Source organism: Oryctolagus cuniculus, chromosome 12, assembly GCF_051225735.1.
Source record: "Oryctolagus cuniculus isolate XC-2025 breed Fujian yellow rabbit chromosome 12, ASM5122573v1, whole genome shotgun sequence".
Lineage (NCBI taxonomy): Eukaryota > Metazoa > Chordata > Mammalia > Lagomorpha > Leporidae > Oryctolagus > Oryctolagus cuniculus.
Window position 1 is genome coordinate 87,110,094 of NC_142878.1, and position 23,542 is coordinate 87,133,635.

General features: G+C 56.4%; 1 protein-coding gene across 8 annotated transcripts in view; it reads right to left on the reverse strand.

Annotated features, from left to right (window-relative positions):
* DAPK2 (death associated protein kinase 2) overlaps positions 1-23,542 on the reverse strand; it is a 121,537-nt gene that overhangs the window by 2,085 nt on the left and 95,910 nt on the right. For 3 of the 8 annotated variants that reach the window (XM_008268909.5, XM_089310539.1, XM_008268911.5), the window contains 6 exons: positions 22,697-22,826; positions 19,624-19,672; positions 18,909-18,935; positions 15,307-15,459; positions 13,869-13,914; positions 10,353-12,595 (listed from right to left, as the gene is read on the reverse strand). In XM_008268909.5, coding sequence (XP_008267131.3) covers positions 11,987-12,595; positions 13,869-13,914; positions 15,307-15,459; positions 18,909-18,935; positions 19,624-19,672; positions 22,697-22,826 — 1,014 coding nt within the window. In that variant the 3' untranslated portion in view covers positions 10,353-11,986. Of the gene's footprint in view, positions 1-1,291; positions 1,379-1,482; positions 1,573-10,352; positions 12,596-13,868; positions 14,001-15,306; positions 15,460-18,908; positions 18,936-19,623; positions 19,673-22,696; positions 22,827-23,542 lie in introns of those variants that run through there. The other 5 variants (XM_008268912.5, XM_089310538.1, XR_016218244.1 and 2 more) reach the window with 4 other exon arrangements.

The window sequence follows — 23,542 nt, forward strand, 5'->3', positions numbered from 1 at the left end:
ATGAAGGGCCCAGAAGGGACACGGCTTGGCCAAAGCTCCGCTGTTGTTCTGGGCCTCTGGAGCCGTAAATCCTCATGTCTTGGCAAGAGCAAAAATCAACAGGGGCTCAGGCTGAAGAAAGAGAGCCCCCAATACGTGCACAGGACTGGGTCCTGGGGGGCCACTTGGGGGCGCTGCATCCCGGTGCTGCCCAGGACTGCTTGCCCATCTGTCTCCGGCAGCTGCGTCTTGAGCTGGGAGTCACCTTCTGTCCCCACGGGGGCCATCCGGACACTCAGTGAGCAGTGGGAAGGGGCCGTCCGGGGAACCCCTACCAACTGAAATACACACCCTGGCGCTGCACTCCACAGTCTGTGGGAGGATTTTAAACCACAAAAATAATCGCCAACACTTGCACACCAGGTTTTAAGGTTATATCTTCATTTAATCCTCAGCGACTATTAATAACCCCATTTTGCAGAAGACAACATCTTGGCACAGAGAGGTTGAGTAATTTCCTCAAGGTCACACAGTATGAGGCAGACTTGAGTCCTGATCACCTTCCCCAGCATGCTCTGGGCTAAGCCTCTCATTGTAGATGCTCCTCCGTTACTGCTGGGTTACGGTCCACTTTACGTGCATCTAATCCACCTGATCTGCTGAACATCATGGCTTTGCCCTGCCTGCCTCAAACACACTCAGGACACTTACATTACCCTAGGGGTGGGCAGAATCATCCAGCCACGAGCCTATTTTATTGAAGTGTTGTGCATATCTTGTGTGATTTAGTCAATACTGTTCTGGAGTAAAAAGCAAAAATCATTGTATGGGAAAATCTTTGCACCACCAGAAAGTTGGAAAACATGATGTGGAAACATGCCAAGCCAGGGACTGCCTGTAGGCACTCACCCACAAGAGGGCATCTAAATGTGAGAGCAACACTGGTGTGGGTAAAGTGAGGTTAAACAGGAATGAAGACAGACTATAGAGCTTGCCGTCTCATTCCCCAGCATCCCCTGGGTCCCGGGGAGAGGCCATGGCAGGAGAGGGGGAATGGCGGCAGCAGGGCCATTTGAAGGCCACTGGGAAAGGACTCCAGCTCCCCCAGTGACACCAGCCAGAGGTTCCCCAAACACCTGCAGATCATGCACCGGGCTCTAGGGCGGACTGGGACAGGGCCAGCAGCAGCACAGGCTGGAAACAGCTCCCAGCTGCCCCACAGCGGAGCTCCAGCCCTGTGCCGCCCGCCCACCCCCACCCCCCCCCCCACACCTGGCTTCTGCCCAAGAAAGGGGACTAGGCCTTCACTCACCATGTCCTCGTCTGGCCTCAGGTGCTGCATCCTCTTCATCAGGGAGCGCGTCAGGTGGTTGCACAAGGAGACGATGCTGAAGGAGAGCTGAGGGAGGGCGAGGAAAGGGACGGGCAGGTGAGACCACACACAGAGAGCCGGGAGAGCCGCCAGCGCTCCCCACCCCCACCCCCACCCCCACCCCGACGCACCTTCCAGCGCCGGCGGACGTACTGCTTCTTAAAGTTCTCCAGGTTGACCGCGGACTCCCGGCGCACCATGGCCTGCTGATTGTCCACCGGCTGAGAGAGGAAGCAGAGCGTGGGGCTGACGCGGGGCTTCGGGCGGCGGCCACCCCCTCCCTGCGGAACCCTGGCACCTCCCGGCCCCAGCAGGGCACACGGGGCCGGCGGGAGGCTAGGGCTGCCGAAGTCGCAGCTGTTCAGAGGCCCCCTGTGGCCCTGAGCTGTTATTACCACAGCCAGACCCGCAGGCTGGCTCCGCTGCAGCCTCTGCCCCTCCCAAGGGGTCCAGCAGGAGGCAGGGGCCGGGGATTATCTTACTTTAATATACTGTATTTACTGTGGGCCGTGAAACCAAGTTGGTGGTTGCCATGGGTATCTTTATTTATTTTTTTTTTTTTTACTTTTTAAAATGTGTATTCTTTAAAAAAACATATTTTAAGGGCTGCTGTTGTGGTGCAGTGGGTTAAGCCGCTACCTGGAAGCCAGCATCCCATGTGGGCACTGCTTTAAGTCTCGTCTGTTCCATTTCAGATCCAGCTCCTTGCTGACGCACCCGGGAAAGCAGCTGGGATGGGAGCTTGGGCCCCTGCACCCACGTGGGAGACCCAGGTGAAGCTTCTGGCTTCTGCCTGGCCCAATCCTGGCTGTGGCTGATATGGCCATTTGGGGAGAAAAACCAGTGGATAGAAGACTGATCTCTCTCTCTCTCTCTCTCTCTCTCTCTCTCTCTCTCCTCCTTTCAAATAAATAAATACTTACATTGTCTCAATTGTATTTCTACAGCAGCACTGTGACAATTTGATTAATATATATGATGTATGATGATCAGATCAGTTAGCATTTCCTTCTTAAACATTTAAAAACATTTTTTGGATTAATAATTCATGGGATTTGGTGTGATAGTGCAATAAATGCATCTAGTGTGTACTGCCCGAATCAGGTAGTCAAGGTTCCTTCCTTATTATTTCATGTTTACAGGCTTCAAGCTCCTCTCTTCTATTTAATCACAAACTACATGAAAGGTTACTGGGAACCATAGCTACCCCACCAGCAGTGGAACGCTAACTGTGCTTCGTGGAGAGCGTCATTTTAACGGCACTTGGAGAGTGCACAGGCAGCCCTGGGCCTAGCAGGGCATCAGCGCTCCATTAGAAAATAAGTTAGGGAATGGGCATGTGGCCTGGAGGTGAAGACACCTGTGTCTCTGAGTTTGATTCTTAGACCTGGCTCCGGCTTCCTGCCAGTGCAGACTGGGAGGCAGCAGATGACAGCTCAAGTAATAGGGTTCCTGCCACCCACATGGGAGACCCACATTACATTCCTGGCTCCTGGCTCCAGCCCTGGCCATCGCAGGCATTTGGGGAGTGAACTGGTGGATGCCAGCTCAGGCTGTTTGTCTTTCCATTTCTCAGATAAAAAAAAAAATCCTTTTTAAAATAGAAGGTAATAGGGGCTTTGATGAGGGTGAGGGTGAGGGTGAGGCAGATGCCATGTGCAGCTGCCTTTCCCAGCCTGGAACTCAAGGCTCAGCTTCAATCTTCATGTTCCCAAGAAGCCTGGCACGCTTCTCTGAGCCTCAGTTTTCTCATCTGTGATACGGGGACAATGACATCAGGTAACAGAGTTGTTACGTCATAAAGCAATGTGGGCCTACGGAGTGCCAGCCCCAGCACCCCTCAATAAGCAGCGACGAACTGCTCATCTTCCTGCCTTCTCTGCTCCCTCTTGGATCCCCCCTTTTCTGTAGAATGAGGTTTTCCTAGATCAAGAGATGAAGCTGTGGTTTCAGGGGTTCTGTGTTTCCAGATTTAGTGTGTGTGGACTTGAACATAAATGTTCATGGCAGTGTATTCATAATAGTCCCAAAGAGGAAACCACCCCAAAGTGCATCGGCTAATGAACAGATAAAGAATGGTCTGCCCATGCCACGGAACAACCTTCCGGAGCACCACTCAGGGATACCCATGGAGTGCTGGAGCCTGCTACAACACAGACGACCCTGGAGAACATTAAAGTGTCCTGCGTGGGGCCGGCGCGTGGCACAGTGGGTCAAGCCTCTGCCTGTGGCACCCATATGGGCACTGGTTCTAGTCCTGGCTGCTCCTCCTTTGATCCAGCTCTCTGCTAATGGCCTGGGAAAGCAGCGGAAGATGGCCCAAGTACTTGGGTCCCTGCACCCATGTGGGAGACCGGAAGAAGCTCCTGGCTCCAGATCGGCCTGGTTCCACTAGTTGCGGCCATCTGGGGAGTGAGAAAGCGTATGAAGTTTCTCTCTCTCTCTCTCTAATAAATAAATCTTTAAAAAATTTTTTCAAAAATAAAGCATTATATGAATGAAGTCAGACACAAAACACTTCCTATTGTATGTATCCATGTCTAGAAAATGCCCAGAATACACAGGTACACAGAGACAGAAAACACACAGAGGTCACCAGGGGCTGAGCGTGGGGGAGAAAGGGCACACTACCAAGTCTGGGGTCACGGACGCGTTCTGGGGTTAGCTAGTGATGACGATCATACAACGTCATGACTGCTGAAAACCACTAGACCGTACATCTTAAAATGGCAAATTATATCTCAATGAAAACCTGCGCAGTGTGTGTATGTACAGGCACACATTTCTCCAGAGGGGAGTCCATAGCGTTCGTCCACTCTCCAAGGATGCCGTGACCTCAAGAAAGTGAGCTGCCCGGGTGACGCGTGAGGTCCCAGGCAGCCTGGGTTTCCCTCTGCTCCAAGCCTTCTCCGGACAGTGCCCCAGGGAACGCTGGGTGAGGCAGCACAGGGATGACCCAGTGCCGGCCTGGTCCCCTAGCGGCAGCCAGAGCACGCGGCAGCCAAGCGCTCGGCAGCCGGAGTGCCCGGCCCTTCCTGCTCGGCTCCACCATGGCCCCGGGCACCAGAAGGAAGCAGTGCCCGTGACTGGCCACACTGCTCTGGTCTCCGCATCCTCTGGCAGGAGGTCTAGTCCATGGCTACTGCACACCATGCCCTGCAAGGCCTTGCATAACCTCACAGCCCAGTTCAAGTGCAATGTCCTGCAAGACAACTTCTAAGCCTGCCTCTGTGCTCTCCTGTTCCACACAGTGCCTGTCTCAGTCAGCTGGCAGGGGAGTCATCCCACAGCTAGGGAACAACCTGAGGACACAGAAACTCTCTTCACGTCTACAGCCATGACCCCCTGTCCCTCCTCCTCCCCGCCCAGACCCAACAGCAGTGGATGCTGGAGACTTGCATGGTTACATTGCTTCCCTGAGCCGCTGAAGGGACAAATTAGAAAGAAATCCCAGGACCCGAGACCTATTTCCTGCTGCCGACAAGAAGCCCAGGTCACCGGGATGAGCCTGGCCACAGCACCATGAAGGGGGTCAAGACACCCAGACTCCCCGAGGCCCTACAGGGTTGTCAGTGAGAGGCAGAGTTCCATGGGGGTCAGGGTGGGAGACGAGAAGGCCAGAGTTATGCACCCTGCAAACTGGAACACAGTAGCATGGTCAAAGAATGCAGGAGGAGGGCCCAACGCTGTCACACAGCGGGTTAAGGCATCGCCCATCACGCCGGCATCCAAAATCCAAGTGCAGGGTCAGGCCCTCGATGCTCCACTTCCAATCCAGCTCCCCGGAAATCAGCAGAAGGCCCAAGTACTTGGGCCCCCGCCACCCACGTGGGAGACTGGGATGGAGTTCCAGTTCCCGGCTTTGGTCTGGCACAGAATAGGCTGCTGCAGCCATTTGTGGAGTTGAAGCAGCATACGGAAGAGCTCCCCACCCACCCCCACCCCCCCTTGCTCTGCCTTTCAAATAAATATTTTTTAAAAAATGAATGCAGAAGGAAAGAGAGGAGGAAGATAGAGAAGAAAGGGAAACAGACCAAGGGCGCTGTGGGGACCTCAGGCCGTACCCAGCTCTCCCGACCCTTGTCTTAACCATCGGTTTCCCACCCACTGCACCTGCAAACCCACCGTGGGTCTAGGTCCCACCTGGAAGGGGACCCAAAAGTAGGCAGAGGGCAACTTCTCTTTGCTGAGGACCTGCCTTTTCCTCTTCCCCAAACCCTCCATGGCCTGCTGGCTCTCTCCACACAACCCAACCCGCTCCTGGACACCCCCAAGGCCTGCACCACCGGCAGCCTCCTCCAGCCTGAATTCCTCCCCGACTCCTTCCTGCCTGTTTGGCTCCCATCACACTGCTCTGCTTGCTGGTCTGCGAGCCAAGGTCTCAGGTCTTTGTCTGAGTCCCACTTACACTCATGTTGTCCCTTGGGTCAGGCCTTGCTCAGATGTCACCTCCTCAGAGAGCCTTCCCCAACCACTCTGTAAAACAGCACTGCCACTGGCCCCAGGACTCGCCACGCCACGCCCAGCTTCTTCCCTGCACATGTCACCGCCTGATGGCTTATTCTGGATTTGCTTTTTAATCTTTAACACATTTGTTTATTTAGGGGCAGGTTACGGTGAGTTAAGCCACCTGTTTCAGAGTGCTGGTTCAAGTCCCAGCTGTTCCCCCTTCTGATCCAACTCCCTGTTAACACACCCTGGAAGGCATCAGATGATGGCTCAAGTAACTGGGCCCTTGCCACTCACATGGGAGACCCAGATGGAGTTACAGACTCCTGGCTTAGGCCTGGCTCAGTCCAGGCTGTTGCAACCATTTGGGGGAGTGAGCCAGCAGGTGGAAGATCTTTTTCTTTTTACCTCTGTCTGTTTCTATGTCATTCTGCCTTTTGAGTAGATGAAAATAAACATACGTTTAAAATTTTAGTTATTTGAGAGACAGACAGATCTCCTACCTGCTGCTTCACTCCCCAAATGCCTACAGATGGCCAGAACTGGGCTGGCCAGAGGCTAGGAGCTGGGAACTCAACGCGGGCCTCCCACACGGGTGACAGGAACCCAGTCACTCGGGCCATGCCCTGGGGGCAGCAGCAGGAAGCTGTAGTCAGGAAGGAAACCCAGCGACTCTAATGCAGACTAATGCAGACTGTGGGGTCCTAAGCAGTACCAGCATCGTAATTGCTAAGCCAAAGGCCTATTTGTGTTCAATAGCTCCCTCTACCTCTGACCCCTCCCAACTCCTAGCATCTCCTTCCCAGGGTGACTGGCACCCTGCTGCCCCAGCCCACAAAACACTTCTACCTGGGATTCCACGGCAATGACTACAACTCACAGGAGCGTGAATGCCCTTCAAGCCTAACCCTTGCAGGGCACCTGTCTCTCACAAAAAGGGTTTGGTGAGGCAGGGTTTGTAGCCTGGGAGGAAAGGAGCCTTTTTGCCCACTTTCAGCTTGGCCAGAACACTCAGGACAGAAGTAGCTCAAGCCTGTTGCTGGAAAGTCAACACGTAGCAAGAATCCAAAGGGCCCCCCGCTGAAATGTCAGGGGGGACCAGCCCCAGGGTCAGGGATGGGAGAAGGCACAATAGCTCACTTCCAGGGCCTATGTAAATGCTACCCGCTGCAGCAGACCCCCGAGGCGGAGCCCGTCTGGTTGCTGAGGGCTCACCAAGTGCCCGTGTTGTGCCTCAGCCTGCAAAGTCCTTCCTTCCCGGAAGGAATGCAGCTCAAACAACGTTCAGCAAAGTAGGGAGGGGACAGGGAGGTGGAGCTGGGTCTGCCTTCGCCTGAGCCTCCCTCTCTGCAGACACATGGTGCCCGCCTTCCAGCCTTGTGGGCCCTCGGTGACGCCAGCCAGGGAGTCTGGTCAATTCTGCCCAGGCTTCTGGGAATGCCTTCGGGGCCCTGGACAAAGGTCAGAGAAGGAGGCAAGAAGACAGAAAGCTGTGGTTGACATCCGGTTTTGTTCCTGCAGTTGCAAATGCTTTGGAAAGAGGCTGGTGGGCGTGCGAGGTCCACACCGACATTCACAGAGCAGCCACAGCAGCTGCAGCCGACGTTCAGGCGGAGAATGGAATCCTGGCTTTTTAAGACACGGTTTTCTCTAAATGCCAGGCCTCCTGAAGACACTGCAAGCAGACTGCAGCTTTCCCAACCTTCGGCTGTGCCATCTCTCCTGCCTGATATTCCACGGAAAGCCGGGAGCACCCACATCTCTCTCCTGCCCTGTGCTGCTGTCACTCTACCTCTGTTTCTGATGGCTGGAGCCTGGGGCTGCTGCCCACCGGTCTTCCCAGCAAAGGCGCACCTGAGCCTCTGCTTCCTCCTAGGCGGGGAGGGAGAGCCGCAGAAGGGCCTAGAGCCCACGCGGTACCCCGTCCAGGCAGGAGGCAGGAATGCCCCTGGCCTGGCCTCACTTTTCTGAGTGAGGTCTCAGCATGGCCACTCTCTCTTTTATTCCTCGTCTCCAGGACCATCAGTGTACTGAGTGGCTTTTCATTCCCCTGGAAATCTTCCCAAAGCTCTCCCTCCTGCCCTGTTACAAAACCCAAGAGACTTGAGAGATGGACATAACAACCCAGGGCCACATGTAGACGGTGCGTGGATCCTGATTTGAGCAAACCACTGTCACGGGACCCCCTTGAGAAAGGTGGGGCATGTCTGGAGCTGGTATCCAGATGAGAGGGAGGAGTTATTGCTGGTTTTGTTGAGTGTGATAATAGCACAGTGGATAGATGAAAAAGAAAGCCCCATCAGAGATTTCTGCTGAAATAGTTAAAAATTAAATAATTCAGAAGTTTGCCTTAAAATACTCTAAGTGGGGGTAGGCGTTTGGCTCAGCGGATTAAATTCCTACTTGAGATGGCCACATCCCAAATCAGAGTACTTGGGTCCAGGTCCTGGCTCTGCTTCCAATCCAGCTTCCCGCTAATGCACACCCTGAGAGGCAGCAGGTGATGGCCCAAGTACTTGGGTCCCTGCTACCCGTGTGGGAGACCCAGATGGAGTGCCTAGGCTTCAGCCTGGCTCGTGTGGGGATTTGGGGAATGAGCCAGCAATGAGAACTGTCTGTCTCTCCCTCTCTTTCTAACTGCCTTTCAAATAAATAAAGTAAATCTTAAAAAAAAAGTTTAAAACTCTTCCCCTTTTTAAAGCCCATAAACTCCATTCCACCTTCAGTTAACAGTTCCAAATTCTTGACCCCAAGCTGGGCTTTTCCTGTTCTTTATAAGAACTGGCACACGGCCGGCGCCGTGGCTCAATAGGCTAATCCTCCGCCTTGCAGCGCCAGCACACCGGGTTCTAGTCCCGGTCGGGGTGCCGGATTCTGTCCTGGTTGCCCCTCTTCCAGGCCAGCTCTCTGCTGTGGCCCGGGAGTGCAGTGGAGGATGGCCCAGGTGCTTGGGCCCTGCACCCCATGGGAGACCAGGAAAAGCACCTGGCTCCTGGCTCCTGCCATCGGATCAGCGCGGTGCGCCGGCCGCGGCGGCCATTGGAGGGTGAACCAATGGTAAAGGAAGACCTTTCTCTCTGTCTCTCTCTCTCACTGTCCACTCTGCCTGTCTTAAAAAAAAAAAAATAACAAGAACTGGTGCGGGGCCGGGCAGGTGCCAGTGTTGGTGAGACTTCCCTGAGACAGCCCCTGCTCTCTACTGCCCCTCCTGCCCTGTCTCAGTCAGAGCTCATCTTGTTCCTGTTTTCTAGGTTGGGGACACTATGTTATCGCTCAACCACAGCCTGCCACCCTCCCATCTAGAGGGTCCCCAACTGCCCCAGACGTTGAGTCATAGTCAGTGTCTGTCTTATCCTTATCTGTCACCTCCCCCAGAGCCAGAGCACAATCTACGCTTGTTCAACTGAGCTGGCCCCTTCTACGGCTTGAATATGCCCTCTGCGGGGTCTCCTATCCAGCAGGCAAAGAAATCTTCTCCAGGGACCAAGAGTGCTGCAAAGGAGGAGAGGCACTGAGTTCCCCAGACATTCACAGAAGGGCGGTATGGCGGGGGGAGGGGGAGTGCTGGCTGGGCACACAGCCACCCGCCCTTGGGCAGGGATGGAGAGGGCAGGGACAGAAGGAGGCAGGATCCACCTTTAGTTAGGATCACCTGCAGGGAGGGGGCTGTGGCTTCTCCTGCCATTATTTTCTCTCCGTCCCTCCACTGCCAGCCCCCTGCATCTGTAGCAGCGTCCTTCCTCAAGCCGTGCCACCACCCTTGCTGACACAGAGGTGGGCAATCTCACACTCTGATGGGCAGAGGCTACCTCCCGCCAAGGGCCACCGACACTGCAGCCTCCTTGGGGATCCATTCTCATTCAGGGAGGTATCACCTCCCCCTTCTCCTCCCCGCCTCCCAGGAACCCTCTGGGTGTGAATCCGGAAACCGACCTTTAATTCACAGTCTGGCTAATGAAAAATCCCCAGGCTGTCCTCCCTCCGGGCGCCAGCACCTATCCACTCCCCTTGCCCCTAGCAGCCACCGCTGGCCCTGCCCTCGATGCCACTGCTGAGAGCCAGCGGTGGGCAGCAGGAGCGCAAGGCAAGCAGCTCCTCCGGCTGCGTCCCGCCGGCTCCCAGGGCTCCCAGCAGCCTCAGCTTCTAGTGCCAAAGCAAAAAGGCTCTCCGTTTCACCAAGAGACACAGGACGCTCACAGACACTCTGAGTCTTCTGAAAGGCTTGGGGGGTTTCTCAATTCACTTCAGTTTGCCTCTGGAGGCCCTTAGTACAGAAAGAGTCTGCTTGGAAACACCTAGAGGGGAAGGCGTCACCAGGAACACAGGGTGGCATCACCCACAAGAGGACAACCAGGCTTAGCAGAAACGGTTCTAACTCAGCCTAGGGTCTCGCCAGCCGAGCCCACCCCCACCCACCCCCCGAGGCTGTGAAGGGAGGGCGTTGAGGGGCTCTCCAGCACGAGCCCCGGGTGGCTGAGTCCACACTTCTCACCGTACCGCTTCTCCTCCCCTCTTTCCAGTCTCCCTACTTCAAAACATCGCCAACATTGCACCCTTTTATTGCATTTTTATTTTGAGCTGCACAAGAAAGTTGGCCCTGCACTGCTCAGTTGGCGGCTCCCCCTCCTGGGCGGCAGGGGAGGAAGTGTTGACACAGTCAGGGGACCTCTCGTATTTGCAGTGTGTGCGCCAAGCAAGTTGACGACGTCCGTGACAGCACAGGTGAGCCCTGGGAGCGATGGCAGACAGCTCACTGGCACCAGTTCTCTCAGGCAGAGCTTAGGAATGGGGCTGCTTCGCCATCTTTCACTGGTTCCAAGATCCACATTCCCATTTCTCTGACATCAGGGGGCGCCTCCCAGTCCGTGGCGTTGTATCTTCACTGCCGGCCTCCGGCGGAGGCAGGTGCTCCGGGAAGGGAAGCCATCCGCGGCCACCGGCCTGACTGCTGGACCTCACATTCTCTGCATGAGGTTCGCTGGATCACAGATTGAGAAGCCGCACCTGCACAAGCACCAGCGGCCCAGCTTCCTGGGAAGAGCAGAAGACGGCCCACGCGTGGGAGACCCAGATGAAGCTTCTGGCTCCTGGCCCAACCCTGGCCACTGTGGCCATCTAGGGACTGCACCAGCAGGTGGAAACTTTCTCTCTCTCGCTCTGTTTTTTTTTTTTTTTTCTCTCTCTCTCTCTGTAATTCTGCCTTTCAAACAAATAAATCTTCTTTAACCCATCTTAGAGATGGGCATCCTGGGTTTCTTCTTTTTTTTTTTTTTAAGATTTATTTATTTATTGGAAAGGCAGAGTTACAGAGAGACACAGGCAGAGAGAGAGAGAGAATCTTCCATTTGCTGGTTCACTCCTCAAATGGCCACAATGGGTGGAGCTAGGCTGATCTGAAGCCAGAAGCCAGGAGCTTCCTCCGAGTCTCCCACATGGGTGCAGGGGCCCAAGCACTTGGGCCATCTTCTACTGCTTTCCCAGGCCATAGCAGAGAGCTGGATCGGAAGTGGAGCAGCCAGGACCCATATGGGATGCCAGAACTGCAAGCAGTGGCTTTACTCGCTATGCCACAGCGCCGGCACCATCCTTGGTTTCTGTTCATTAGATTCAACTAGCTGTGAAAGGTTCTAAGTTGTTAGAATCTTTCTAAGTTCTTCATCCATTACATAGAAATAATAATAATAATAATAACGGCACCACTCATCCCCTCGCCTCAGAGAATTCTTTTAAGGATCAGGCGAGTCACAGGCCTAAGGGCTTGGGAAGAGAAAAGTCAGTGCACATGAAAGAGAATATTATTTTCTCTGTGCATTTCACACCCCTATTCTGCAGCAGCAAGTCGCCCTGCTGGCTTAGTTCATCAAATGTGGCCCAAGACCTCACTCAGATCCGCGGAGGGAGGCGGGAAGTGAGAAGTGAACAAATCCGTTATCTCACGTTAATTTTCCTCCCTCGGAGAAGGGGACCCTGGGGGGCTTTCCCAGCGTGGCTGCCTCTCCAGCACTCTCCGAGGAAACTGGGTGGGTGGGTGCAGGGTTGTGCGTCGTGAATCAGGAGCCAGCACCTCAGCAGTCCTGGGGTCCGTGGAGCAGGCGAGAGGCCCTGCAGCAGACACACAGCTCCGCAGGTGGGTGAGCACACACATGTGCAAGCCATCAGGGGGCATTGCCGGCCGGATCCTGGGGCTCAGAGCTGCACGGCGCCCAGGACTTCCTCACTGCAGACTCTGCTGAGCAGCTCCGACAGAGATTCGCTCGCGTCCCCGCGGAACACGGAGCCCAGGCCATCTGTGCGCCCACCCTCCAGCTGGAAGCCGTTCACCACTTCCTGCATCCACTGTAGGTCCGCGGACAGCTCCCGCCTCAGGGCCCCGAACTGCTCCTGCACGCGCTCCAGCTTGCGGGCCACGCCCCCGAGGCTGGCGCTGGTGGCCTGGAGGTCCTCTCGCAGGAGCTTCTTCAAGGACTCCACCTTGCGGAACTCGTACCTGAGCTGGGACAGGTCGTGCCGGGCGCTCTCATTCTCCTCTCGGTACCAAGCCTCCTTCTCGTTGTAGATGGAGATCAGCGTCTCCACGTCGTCCTGGAGTGTGTCGTGGGCCCCTGCCAGGGCGCGGCACCCCTCATCCACCCGTGCCATGTCCTCCACCACACGGGCAAAACGCTCGAAGTTGACATAGGTGTTGTTGGGGGGCATGCTTGAGTGGCATTTGAGGGTGTACTCCCGCAGGCGCTTGGTCTTCAGCTGGGGGGGCTCCGTCTCCCGCTGTTCGGGGGCGCTGGCTTCTCCTCCCGACTGGTGAGTGTTCAGACAGAAGAAGCAGAGTGTTAATCTGGTGCGTGCCCTGAAGGGCTGGCTGGTGGAGGCACGGGCGGAAGGCACACACGCAGCCTCTTTGCCATTCGCTGCATGCGCCAGGCCATGGGGAGAACCAGGCTGCATGGAGCACCCCCATAGACCACAAGGAAGGTTCGAGGAGCCTGGGGACACGGCCTGCATGCTCGCTGCCAGGAGGAGGGGCCCGTGGCCATTAGAGAGGGTCTCCACACGCGTAGCGTTTAAGGGGTGCTCGCGCAGAAAAGCAGCTACAGCTGGGACTCTGCAGGCATCCGCTCGAGGACCGGAACACACAAGGCCATGGCTGACAGAGGGCACGGGAGGCATCTGGCTCACGTCAGGGCTCCTCAGGCCCTGGCAGCACTCAAAGCACTGAGCAAGGCGCAGCGCGAGCCAAGCTCGCATTCCAAGCCCACCCGCACTGCAGGCCCTTGGTTTTCCCCGTCCTTCAACGAGCACATGAACCTGACCTTCTCCTGGGCCACGGCGGCCTCCCTGTCTCCATCGCCCGCAGGCCTCTCCCCCTCCCCATCCGCAGGCTCGGATCACCCTCCTGGCTTTCTGATCTAACCATCACGATAAGCAGGAAGTCCGGCACGTGCCTGGGTGTGGGTAACTGGGCGGTAGCAGAACCGGGGCCGGGATCCTGGCTGCTGAGTGCCACCCTCCGACGTGCACGACCCCCCGAAGAAACAACAACTGGAAGCTCAATTATAGGGTGAATGGGGCAGGTTCACCTGTCTGCCCCCACCCCCTGATGTGGGACAGAGATGTCTCCATGGCCACAAAGCCTCGTCCGGAGGCCTGCTGGCGCCTTGTGTGTCAGCTCAGATGTCACTCAGAACCCCAGAAGTCAGAAAGAAAGAGTCCTGGCTTCAGAGCTGTCTTTTCCTTAACTGCCACTGACCCCTCTACCACTGGGGAGTCCTGGCTTTGCCTTGAAATGAGCCGGTGACAAGTTCTGCACCACGATGGCCCCAGAGGAAAGGGCTGGGTGTGAGCGCAGTTTCTGAGCATTTCAGTTCCCAAGTTATCCGATCCCGGAAGCGGGCACTGAGAGTTGTGGGAACCCCACTGAATGAGCTCAGGCCCTCTGGGGTCCCAGACGAGCTTTGGTCTGTGCCCGGGGCCCGTGTTCCAAGCAAAGGCCTCTCTGCATGCGGCCGCCCCAGCCAGCCCTGGCGACAGAACAGAGGTCTCTGCTCGCTTGGACTCACTGCTGCGTCCTTACCGTGATCCAGGGGTGAGAGAGCGCCTCTTGGATGGTGAGCCGCTTCCTACAGTGAGGACGAGAAGACAGCGGTGACCCACGAGGGCAGAGCTGCGAGCAACCATCTCCACACTGCTCTCTGTTTGCCCACTGCTGTCAAACCAGGATGGACGGAGGTGGGCTGCCATGCCTGCTGTCCAGGGAGGTGGTCTGGGAAGACCCCTCAAGAGGGTGACCTTCCCACTTACACCTTCCCTTCAGCCCCAAAGCTGAAAGACCTAAAGCTGGGGCTGGGGCTGTGGCAGAGCCCGTCAAGCCTCCGCCTTTGATGCCGGCACCCCCTATGGGTGCTGGTTGGAGTCCCGGCTGCTCCAGCTCCCTGCTAATGTGCCTGGGAAAGCAGCAGAAAGATGGCCCAAATGCTTGGGCCCCTGCACCCATGTGAGAGACCCGGGAGAAGCTCCTGGACCCTGGATTCAGATTGGCCCAGCTCTGGCCATTGTGGTCATTTGGGGAGTGAACCAGCAGAAGGAATACCTCTCTCTCTCTCTTTCTCTCTCTCTCTCTCTCTCTCTCTCTCTCTCTCTCTCCTCTCCCCATCTTTCTCTGTAACTCTGCCTTCAAATAAATAAGGTAAATCTTAAAAGAAAAAAAAAAAAAAAAAAAAAGAAAGCAAGCCCTAAAGCCACACTATACAAGAGCTATGGATGTTCTACTGTTTCCAGAATGCTCCAAAAGTCAGCTCCCCATTGTTAACCCCTGGTCTCTGTTTTTCTGTTTGCCTTCCAGATCCCTCCCCTGCCCGTGGCTGCTCTGTCACCAGGCAGGATGACCCCTGTCCCCACTCCCAGTGCTGCCTTTGGGAAGTCAGGGACTCTGCTCTGCCAAGGACCTAGGCTGGCTGCCCCTTTGCAGTCTGTGGGACCAGGCAGACACGGCCTTCCGGTGTGTGGCCCTTTTCCCCATCCCATCCGGGCCCTACTCTGCGTGCCCAACCCCCTGTGACTCCGCCCACCTCCTTCTTTGCCTCCAAGGCCATGGGGCGGCCCCACGGGGGGCTGAGGCAAGGGTAGGATTTGCTGGTCTCCTCCACATTCCCTGCACTGATGGCTTGGAGCTGCCTCCCCAGCTGTCAGCATCAAGTGGCTTCGAAACTCTGCCACTTCATCTTTTCCAACCCAGGTGCTTTGGGGCAGGCTGCCCGAGGCCATGAGCCCGAAAGAAACCCAGGCTGACTTACGCATACACACACACACACACACACACACACGGTGATTTGCATCCCAGGAGAACACAGCAGAAAGACTTGAGCACACGGATGAATGTCCAGTCTCAGCTGGTCCACCCGTCTCCGCACCTGCCCCATGTACACCCCAACAGTGCAGATGACAGGTGTGGCAAAGAGAGGCGACAGGAAAAGGGCAGTGCCTGAGACCAGGGCCTTTCTCTGTTCTCTTACCGGGTCTCTTTAACCAGAAGCTTCCGAATGAAGTCCTTGGCCAGCTCGCTGGTCTGGCTGAAGAACTCCTCGTCGAAGTCGTAACTCACTGCTGTGATGTTGGACAGCGTCTCCTGCTTCGTGTCACCCAGGAAAGGGGATGCTCCGCTTAGGCTGCAAACAGAGAGGGAACCCCATGACTGCGGGAACAGGGTGGAACGTGAGGGAGGGGGCCGGGAGTCCTGGCCTGCCCTGCCCTGCCCTGCTGTGTGTTGGGGGGGAGCTGGTAAGCTGGGGAGGCTCCCAGGCAAATAGCCTGCTCGCCCTGGGCGTCCACCCAGCAGCCTTTCCAACCAAGCCCAATTCAGAACATTTTTACGGAGCTCCTCCTAAGAACCTGAAAGAGAAAAACTGTGTCTTCAGGGCCCGTGTAGTGGTGCAGCAGGTTAAACTGCTTGCGACACCAGCTTCTCATATAGGAACATTGCTTTGAGTCCTGGCTGCTCCACTTCTGATCCAGCTCCCCGCTATTGTGCCAGGGAAAGCAGCAGAAGGTGGTGCAAGTGCTTGGGCCCCTGCACTCACATGGGAGACTGGATGGAGCTCCTGGCTCCTGGCTTCCGCCTGACCCACACCTAGCTGTTGCAAGGCATTTGGGGAGCGAACCAGCAGACAGAAGATTGATCTCTCTCCTCTTTCAAATAAAAGAGATTTATTTATTTATTTGAAAGGCAGAGCCACGGAGAAAGAGAGGGAGAGACAAAGAGAGAGGACTTCCATCTGTTGGTTCACTCCCCAGATGGCCACAATGGCCAGGGCTGGGCCAGGCCAAAGCCAGGAGCCAGGAGCTTCATCCAGGTCTCCCACATGGGTGCAGGGACCCAAGCACTCGGGCCATCCTCCGCTGCTTTCCCAGGCACATTTGCAGGGAGCTGGATCAGAAGAGGAGCAGCTGAGACTTGAACTAGTACCCATATGGGATGGCAGTGTGGCAAGTGGTGACTTAACCTTCATATGCCAGCCCTGAATAAGTCTTTAAAAAAGAAAAGCCGTGACGTCAAGGGACACGGAGACACGGCTCTTCACAGTGTCCAGGAGAACACAGCAGGAAGCCAGACAAAGGCCCAGGGCGCACAGTGCAGGGAGCTGGGGCCACTTCCCGGGAGAGCGGGCATTCGCACTGCTGGGGACCTCCGGAAGGGAGAGGTTGCCAGCAGCGAGAGGAGTGGGAACGGCTTCCAGGCTGAGCAGCGACTGAGCCAAGCTGGAGAGGCGTGCAGACGGGCCACAGCACTGCGGGTCTGTCACGCACGTGGCACACAGATAGCGACCCCCGAATCCACTGTCTCCTGCCTGGCACACAGCTGCTCCCGGGCTGCCTCTCCCCGTCGGGCCACTGTCCCAGGACTCACTGTCCCAGGACTCACTGTCCCAGGCATCCTTCTCTGCACTCCCTGACTTCATTTGTGATACCAAAAATGTCCCCAAGCCAGAAGCACACGCATCACCTGGGATTCCTGCTTTTTTCCTGGCCACATCTAACTGCCCAAAAGTCTTGTCAGTTCCATTTAACAAATATCACTTGCAGGTTATCCCCAACCCTGCTGCCATGTTCTGAGCATGGTGGCAGCAAGGTACACCAGCAAAAAAAAAAAAAAAAAAGAAAAAAATTGTTATTTCAATCCTGGGTTTGAATCACAGTTCTACCACTCTCAGCTGTGTGACCCTGGGTAAGTTACTCAGCCTCTCTGAGCTGCAGTTTCTCCATCTATAAAACAGACAAAGAAAGCCCTCACCACACTTAGGAATCATGAAGAACAAACACATATAAAATAATGCTTCATGCAAGGGCTGTGGAATTCAGGGCCATTGTCATTGTCACGGTTATACTAGGAAGGACCTCCTGTGTCCCTGCAGTTTCACAGGATCTCATCTAAACCCCTGAGCCTCGGGCCTCGGGAGTTGGCCCCTACCACACACTCAGGACGTTTCAGCCACGCGGAACGTGCTCTGTGTTGCTTTCCTCAGCCAACACAGCACCTGCCCTCCACCCACCTGCAGGAAAACTCATTTCAGCCCTTGCAGCCCAGTGCCATTCTCCGTCTCCCCCTCCTCTCATGCAACCATCAGCAGCCCCAGCAAACCACTGGCTCCTCATCTGTATCTCGCGGAGGTGGGGACATGGCTTGTGAGGGTTTGATGGCTTAAGTGCTAGACACTGGACCTTCAAATTCATGGTTTGATGGGATCTGGGGGTGGGGCCTCTGGGAGATAAGTAGCATTAGATGAGGCCGTGGAGGCTTTGTAAGGCGAGGGAGACAGACCCGAGCTAGCACGCTTGCTCAGTCTCATCCTATGATGCTGCAGTAGGCGCTGGCTGGAGACCGAGCATCTGCCGGCGCCATGCCCTTGGTTGCCGCGGGGCGTCTCCCCCAGCCAGGGAGCCCCTGGCCGGCAGGGTGCCCACCAGGGAGCAGGCCCTCAGGAAAGCTGTGCTGAGTTCAAAGGAGCCACCAGAAGACCGTGTGCCCCGTGCACACTGGGAGTCCTAGGAAGGTTGACAGGGAGACCAGAGTTCCGAAAACAGCGAGGTTCCAAGAGCCAGCGTCCGAGCACTCAGGCTCTGACCTGGAGTTGCACAGTCATCAGTTCCTGGCCCTCTCTTCGCTTGCAGCCGATTCAGCACGGGTTTTTAAAAGGCACTCAAGCCACTCCCCAGGCCTGGCAATTCTGACTTTAGAGATCCTGGTGAGTAGTGGACGCTCCATGGTGCCGCCAGGGCTGAGCACCTCGGCTGCACCTCCGGGGCGTCCACCACGCCTCACCGGCACCCAGGCCAAGTGCCGCTGCCAGGGGCAGGGCCAGTTTATGGGGATGAGATGCGAACGGTCCCTTAGCTGTCCAGGGCTGCCGCAGCCCGGCTCCCCTGACTGCAAGCAGACTCCTGCCCCAGGGAGCCATGGGAACAAGGCGGGGAGCACAGTGGGGAGGCGGGGCAGGGACTCCCACTAATCCACCAAGCAGGTGCCAGGGCCAGGGCTAGGAAACTCCCCCGCGTGGTCCCTGCAGGGAAGTCCATGATTCCTGTTTTTCTGGTGGCAAAACAAGTCCAGAGGTTAAGAATGCGTCCAAGGCCACAGAGACGGAACGGGACGGCCGGCCTCACTCCAGCCTCGCCGTCACCCAACCCACAGGGGACCGGGGCAGGAAATCTCTGCTTACACGCTGAATACTGCAGGGACAGGAGAGGAGGGGAGAGGGTGTGAGGAAGGACAAAGCGTCTGGGAAAGGAAAGGCGGGATCCAGAGGGCTACCCGAGGCTCCTGCATGAGAACCTGCACCACCTGACAATGGCAGGTGAACCAGCCTGGGGAGGCTGGGCAGGGGCTCCTGGTGTGGACGCCGGGGGCTGCTCTCAGGGCTCCTGCTCCACCTCAACTCCAGGGTCAGGAGTGTGACACACAGCTCAGTGAGCCTGGCCTCCGGCTTGCTGTGTGGACTGGACATATCCAGCTCGGGGCAGGTGTGCAGCACGCACAAGTCTGTCTGTCTATCTCACTCTCACTTCTCCCGCCTCCCACAGAGCTAAGCTGGGGCGTGCTCTTGGTGTCAGGGATACTCACAGGATGTAGGTGATGACGCCAATGCTCCTGCAAAACAGAGAGCAGTCAAGTCAGGGCCATCAGCACCCCCCACCCCCATCCCAGGCCGGCCAGGGACGCCCCACGGGGCCTCAGGGGTAGAGGCCATGGGCCTCCTCTGTGGCAGTCCCGGGATGTCGTTTGGAGCCCCACACCCTTCTCAGTCCCACCCTCCGCAGCAGCCTGGGATGCATTTGGAGTCCAAGGACCCAAGTTCAAAGTCAGACTAAGCCCCTCTCCTCCTCATTTGAGGACAATGACAACCACCTCGCACCTGGTGATGGCGGTGCTCGGCCAGCTATAAGGGGCAGGGACCAACTGCTGCGGCATCCCCAGGCCACACAGTGCCCAGTGAACACAAGGCTGCCAGTGAGCCTTGGCGGGCTGACGGAGCGAGCCATCGTCACTGCTTCCTGAGGCTGTGGCAGGCCCAGGGGTGAGCCTGCGCCCCGGCCCCTCCTCTCGCCTTGCTCCTCACTGCTGCCCGGGCTCCTGCCCAGCCACGGCCTAACCGGCTTCAGCTCCAGGCCTCACTGTCTCCAGCTGCCCGGGCTCCAGGCCCCGCATGCTTGAAGCAGGCAGAGGCTCTGAACGGTGCATGTGGGGAAGGGGTACCCATGGGCAAGGGGCTGTCACGTGGAACAGGGTCCGGGGCCCTGTGCCCACTCCAGGATCCCTAAGCGTGCGGTCAGCTCACCACATGTCGGCTTCCAGGCCCAGGGGCTCATAGTTCACAATCTCTGGAGCTGAAACAAAAGTCACAAGAGAGAGTCCACAAGGGTGCGGAAGGGACAGGAGACGGCTGGGGGAAATGTGAGGGGTTTGGTGGCAAACGTGTCCCGGGCTGAGTCCCCAGCAGCCAGCTGAGACTGTGTAGACCTAAGAATTCTGCAGCAAGGGCTTCCCATAGCCTGAACATTTGCCGCCCCGCCCACCAGGTTGAACCCCAGTTCCTGATACGATCGTATCACAGGGTACAGCCTGGAAAAGGGGGTTAGGTCATGAGGGTAGAACCCTAGGAATGGGCTTTTCCTTTTTTTTTAAGATTTATTTATTTATTTGAAAGGCAGAGTTATGGGGCGGGGGGGGGGGGGTGGTAGAGAGATCTTCCATCCACTGGTTCACTCCCCAAATGTTCACAATGGCTGGGGCTAGGCCAGGCCTAAGCCAGGAGCGAGGGGTTTCACCAGGGTCTCCCAGGTAGGTGGCAGGGGCCCAAGCAATCAGTCCATCCTCCACTGCTTTCCCAGGAGCCTTAGCATGGAGCTGGATCAGAAGTGGAACAGCTGGGACTTGAACCAGCACCCATACGGGATGCCAGCATTGCAGGCTGCGGCTTAACCCATTTTACCACAACTCTGGCTCCCACAGAAGGGAATTTCTTATAGGAGAGGTCCAAGGAAGCTCATTTACCCCATTGCCATGTGAGGACTCAGGAAGAAGTTACCAGCTCTGCATGAAGCAGAGTGTAGGCCCTCACCAGACCCCAGTCATCTGCTGGCACCTTGACCTTGGACGTTCCAGCCTTCAGAACTGTGAACCACAAAGTCCTGTTGTCTAGGATCTTGATAGAGCTGCCTGACAGAGCCAGCACGGGGTTGCCTGTGGTCCTGGTGGAGACTTTTCATGCCAGGCCCTGGCAGAGAAGAGGGAGAGGCCCCCTGGCACACCCAAGAGAGGAAGAGGAGGGTACAGGAAGGAGCAATGGGGCCCTTATGAGGAGGGCTGCTTGATGGCCCTGGGGTGGAATCCAGCAGAGAGAGAAGCAAAGCTGGCAGAGAGGGAATCCACAGAGAGGCTGCCTCCCACCGGAGGGGAGGGAGATGGTGCTGGGGCCACTGAGATGATGACAGTGAGGTGTCCAGGGGCAGCAGGGGAAGGTGGCCCCAGGAGCGGGGGCCAGAGCCGTCATCGGCAAACAGGTGGAAAGAGGAGCTGAGCCAAGGGTGTGGTGACCAGGGCGTGAGCTGGGCCAAACCGGGCCAGAGACCAGAGGAGCCCTGCAGAGGGAGTGCTGAAATTTGCATGCACTCCAGTGCCCAGGGTCCAGACACAGAAGGGTGGAGACCCAGGTACGGATGACTCTGGACACACCTGGTGAGCTATCAGAGCTGAGAGAGAGGAGGAGGGATGCAGCCTGTCCACCCACTAGTGGGAAGTGGAGAGTGAGAGAGCCTATGTTTATTTTTCTAGAACAATATTGAAACCATCGCATCTGGGACAGGCGTTTGGCCTGGTGGTTAAGACACCCACATCCCACATTGGAATCCTGGGCTCTGTTTCCAATCCAGTTTCCGGCTAACACAGGGAGGCAGCAGGTGATGGCTTAAGTGCTTGGGTCCTTGCCACCCGTGTTGGAAACCTAAGGTTGGGTTCTTGGCTCCTGGCTTCAGCCTGGCCCAGTCATTGGGGGCATTTGTGGGGGGAACAGTGGAAAGATACTCTCTATCTGTCTCTCAAATAAATTTTAAAAATAGTTCGTAGAAAATGCATTATGAAAAACCTATGCATGCATTTCAAAAATGTTGGCACCAAAATAAAGTTAGCTTTTGATTCCATTTTTCCACAGACTTTTTTCTTTTTTAAGCACATTTAAAAAAATTATTTTGGGGGAAGAGGGAGAGAGAGAGAGCAAGAGCTCGCATCCATTGATTCATTCCCAATTGGTCACAGTAGCCAGGGCTGGGCCAGGCCAAAGCCAGGAGCCAGGAGCTTCATGTGGGTCTCCTGCGTGGGTGACAGGGGCCCAGGACTTGAGCCACCACCAGTTCTGTCTTCCCCTTTGGTCAGACTGTGGTGAGACGTGTCAGCCCCCTGGCTGTGAGGAGACCACCGCTGCGGTCCCCCAGCACAGAGGCAGGTGTGGCTCTGCACAATCAGTCCTCTCCCCTTCGTGGGACTGTTCCCTCCAGGCCACAGCCTCGGGCCCGGGCTTCATGGAGAGGCTTCTGGGGTGCAGGGCAGGTGGGGGCCTGGGCCCAGGGTGAGAGACAGAGAGGGAAGAGACAGCAGCCAGGCCTGCAGGAGCTGCACACCAGGACAATGAATGAGGGCCAGGCGCATGGGAGAGGCTGGTGGGCAGATCTCGCACCTGCCTGATGACTTCCTGTTTCCTTTTCACGAAATTTAAAGGTTGGGTTTATGGGATCGTAAGTGGGCAGGGTGATTTCAAATGTTCACACTAAACTCAGCTAAAAACAGAAGGTAGGGCCAGCTCTGCAAAGGGTTCTAGCTCCACCTGGCCACACCTGCCCCGCTGGGTGCTCACAGCCTGCACCTGGACCCTCACCCAGGGGCTGAGCAAGATATCTCAGGACTTGGGGCTGACGCTGTGGCACAGCAGGTTAAGCTGCTGCCATGCAATGCCGGCATCCCATACAGGAGTGACTGTTTGAGTCCTGGCTGCTGCGCTTTCGATCCAGCTCCCTGCTAATGCACCTGGCAAAGCAGCAGGTGATGGCCCATGTGCTTGGTCCCCTGCCACTCCCATGGGAAACCCGGAAGGAGTTCTAGGCTCCTGGCTGCAGACTTTGCAGCAATCTGGGGGGTGAACCAGAGATTGTTTCTCCCTCTATAACTCTGCCTTTCAAATAAATAAACACCTCTTTTTAAAAAAGAGACATTTCCTTCCCTCCGTGATCGGTTTCTAGGGGGCGTCCTAACGTGTCACCTCCCCATGCAGAGGCCACAGCCCTAACCGCAGGGTTCATGCCTGGGATTTCTCCACCTTTTAATGCCAGATGCTTAACTAGGAGACAAACAAAACTCACCAACAAATTCCGGCGTCCCAAAAATGTTCTTGAATTCAACTCCATCTTCGATTTCGTGAGCCAGGCCAAAGTCAATGAGTTTGATGTGTGGAATGGGAGTATTCTTGTCTAGCAACATAATATTTTCTGGCTGGGGAACAACAACAACAAAAACAACAAAACCCAAAAACAAAAACAAAGGAAGGAAGAAAGACGGTAATTAGAGTCCTGTTCTGTGTTTTTGCTGTGGGGCCTGGGGTGGGGTTGTTCTTTTTTCGGAGCTGAGAACAGCAGAAACCCTTGCTTTCGTGTCCTCGGCCTTCTCCTGCGAGCTCAGAAGCAGGCACCGGGCTGGGCGCAGGGCCCGGGTTAGGAGCCAGAGACCTAGGCTTTAGTGTCCGTGCGGGCTCTGAATTGCAGGCCCTGTTTCCCGATCTGTCAGATGGGGTCAGTGGGACACGGGCAGCGTTTCCTGTAAATACAGCCATGGGCGTCTGTGTGAGTGTGCGGGTGGCGGCCTGCCCGCCCGGCCCGGCCTGCTGCACACTCGGCTCACCGACCCTGGCCTCCTCACTGTCCCGGCCAGCCAGCTTCCTGTTGACAACACTCCTGTCCTCCCAGCTCTCCCTTCTCTGTGCGTTTAACTGATTCTGGCCCACAGCAAGACACAGGAACAAAGGCACCTGCTTTCCGGGGAGAATCACAATGCCCCAGAATCCATAGGCAGCTGCCAGGCATGCCCGGATGGTGAGGGCAGGCAGAGGTAGAGGATGGCCATGCCCTGGCTGGGCCCCCGGAGAGGCTGGACCAGGATCCTGAGTGCCACCTCTCCCGTTCCCACCCTGCCGAGACCAGGACGGGGGCGAG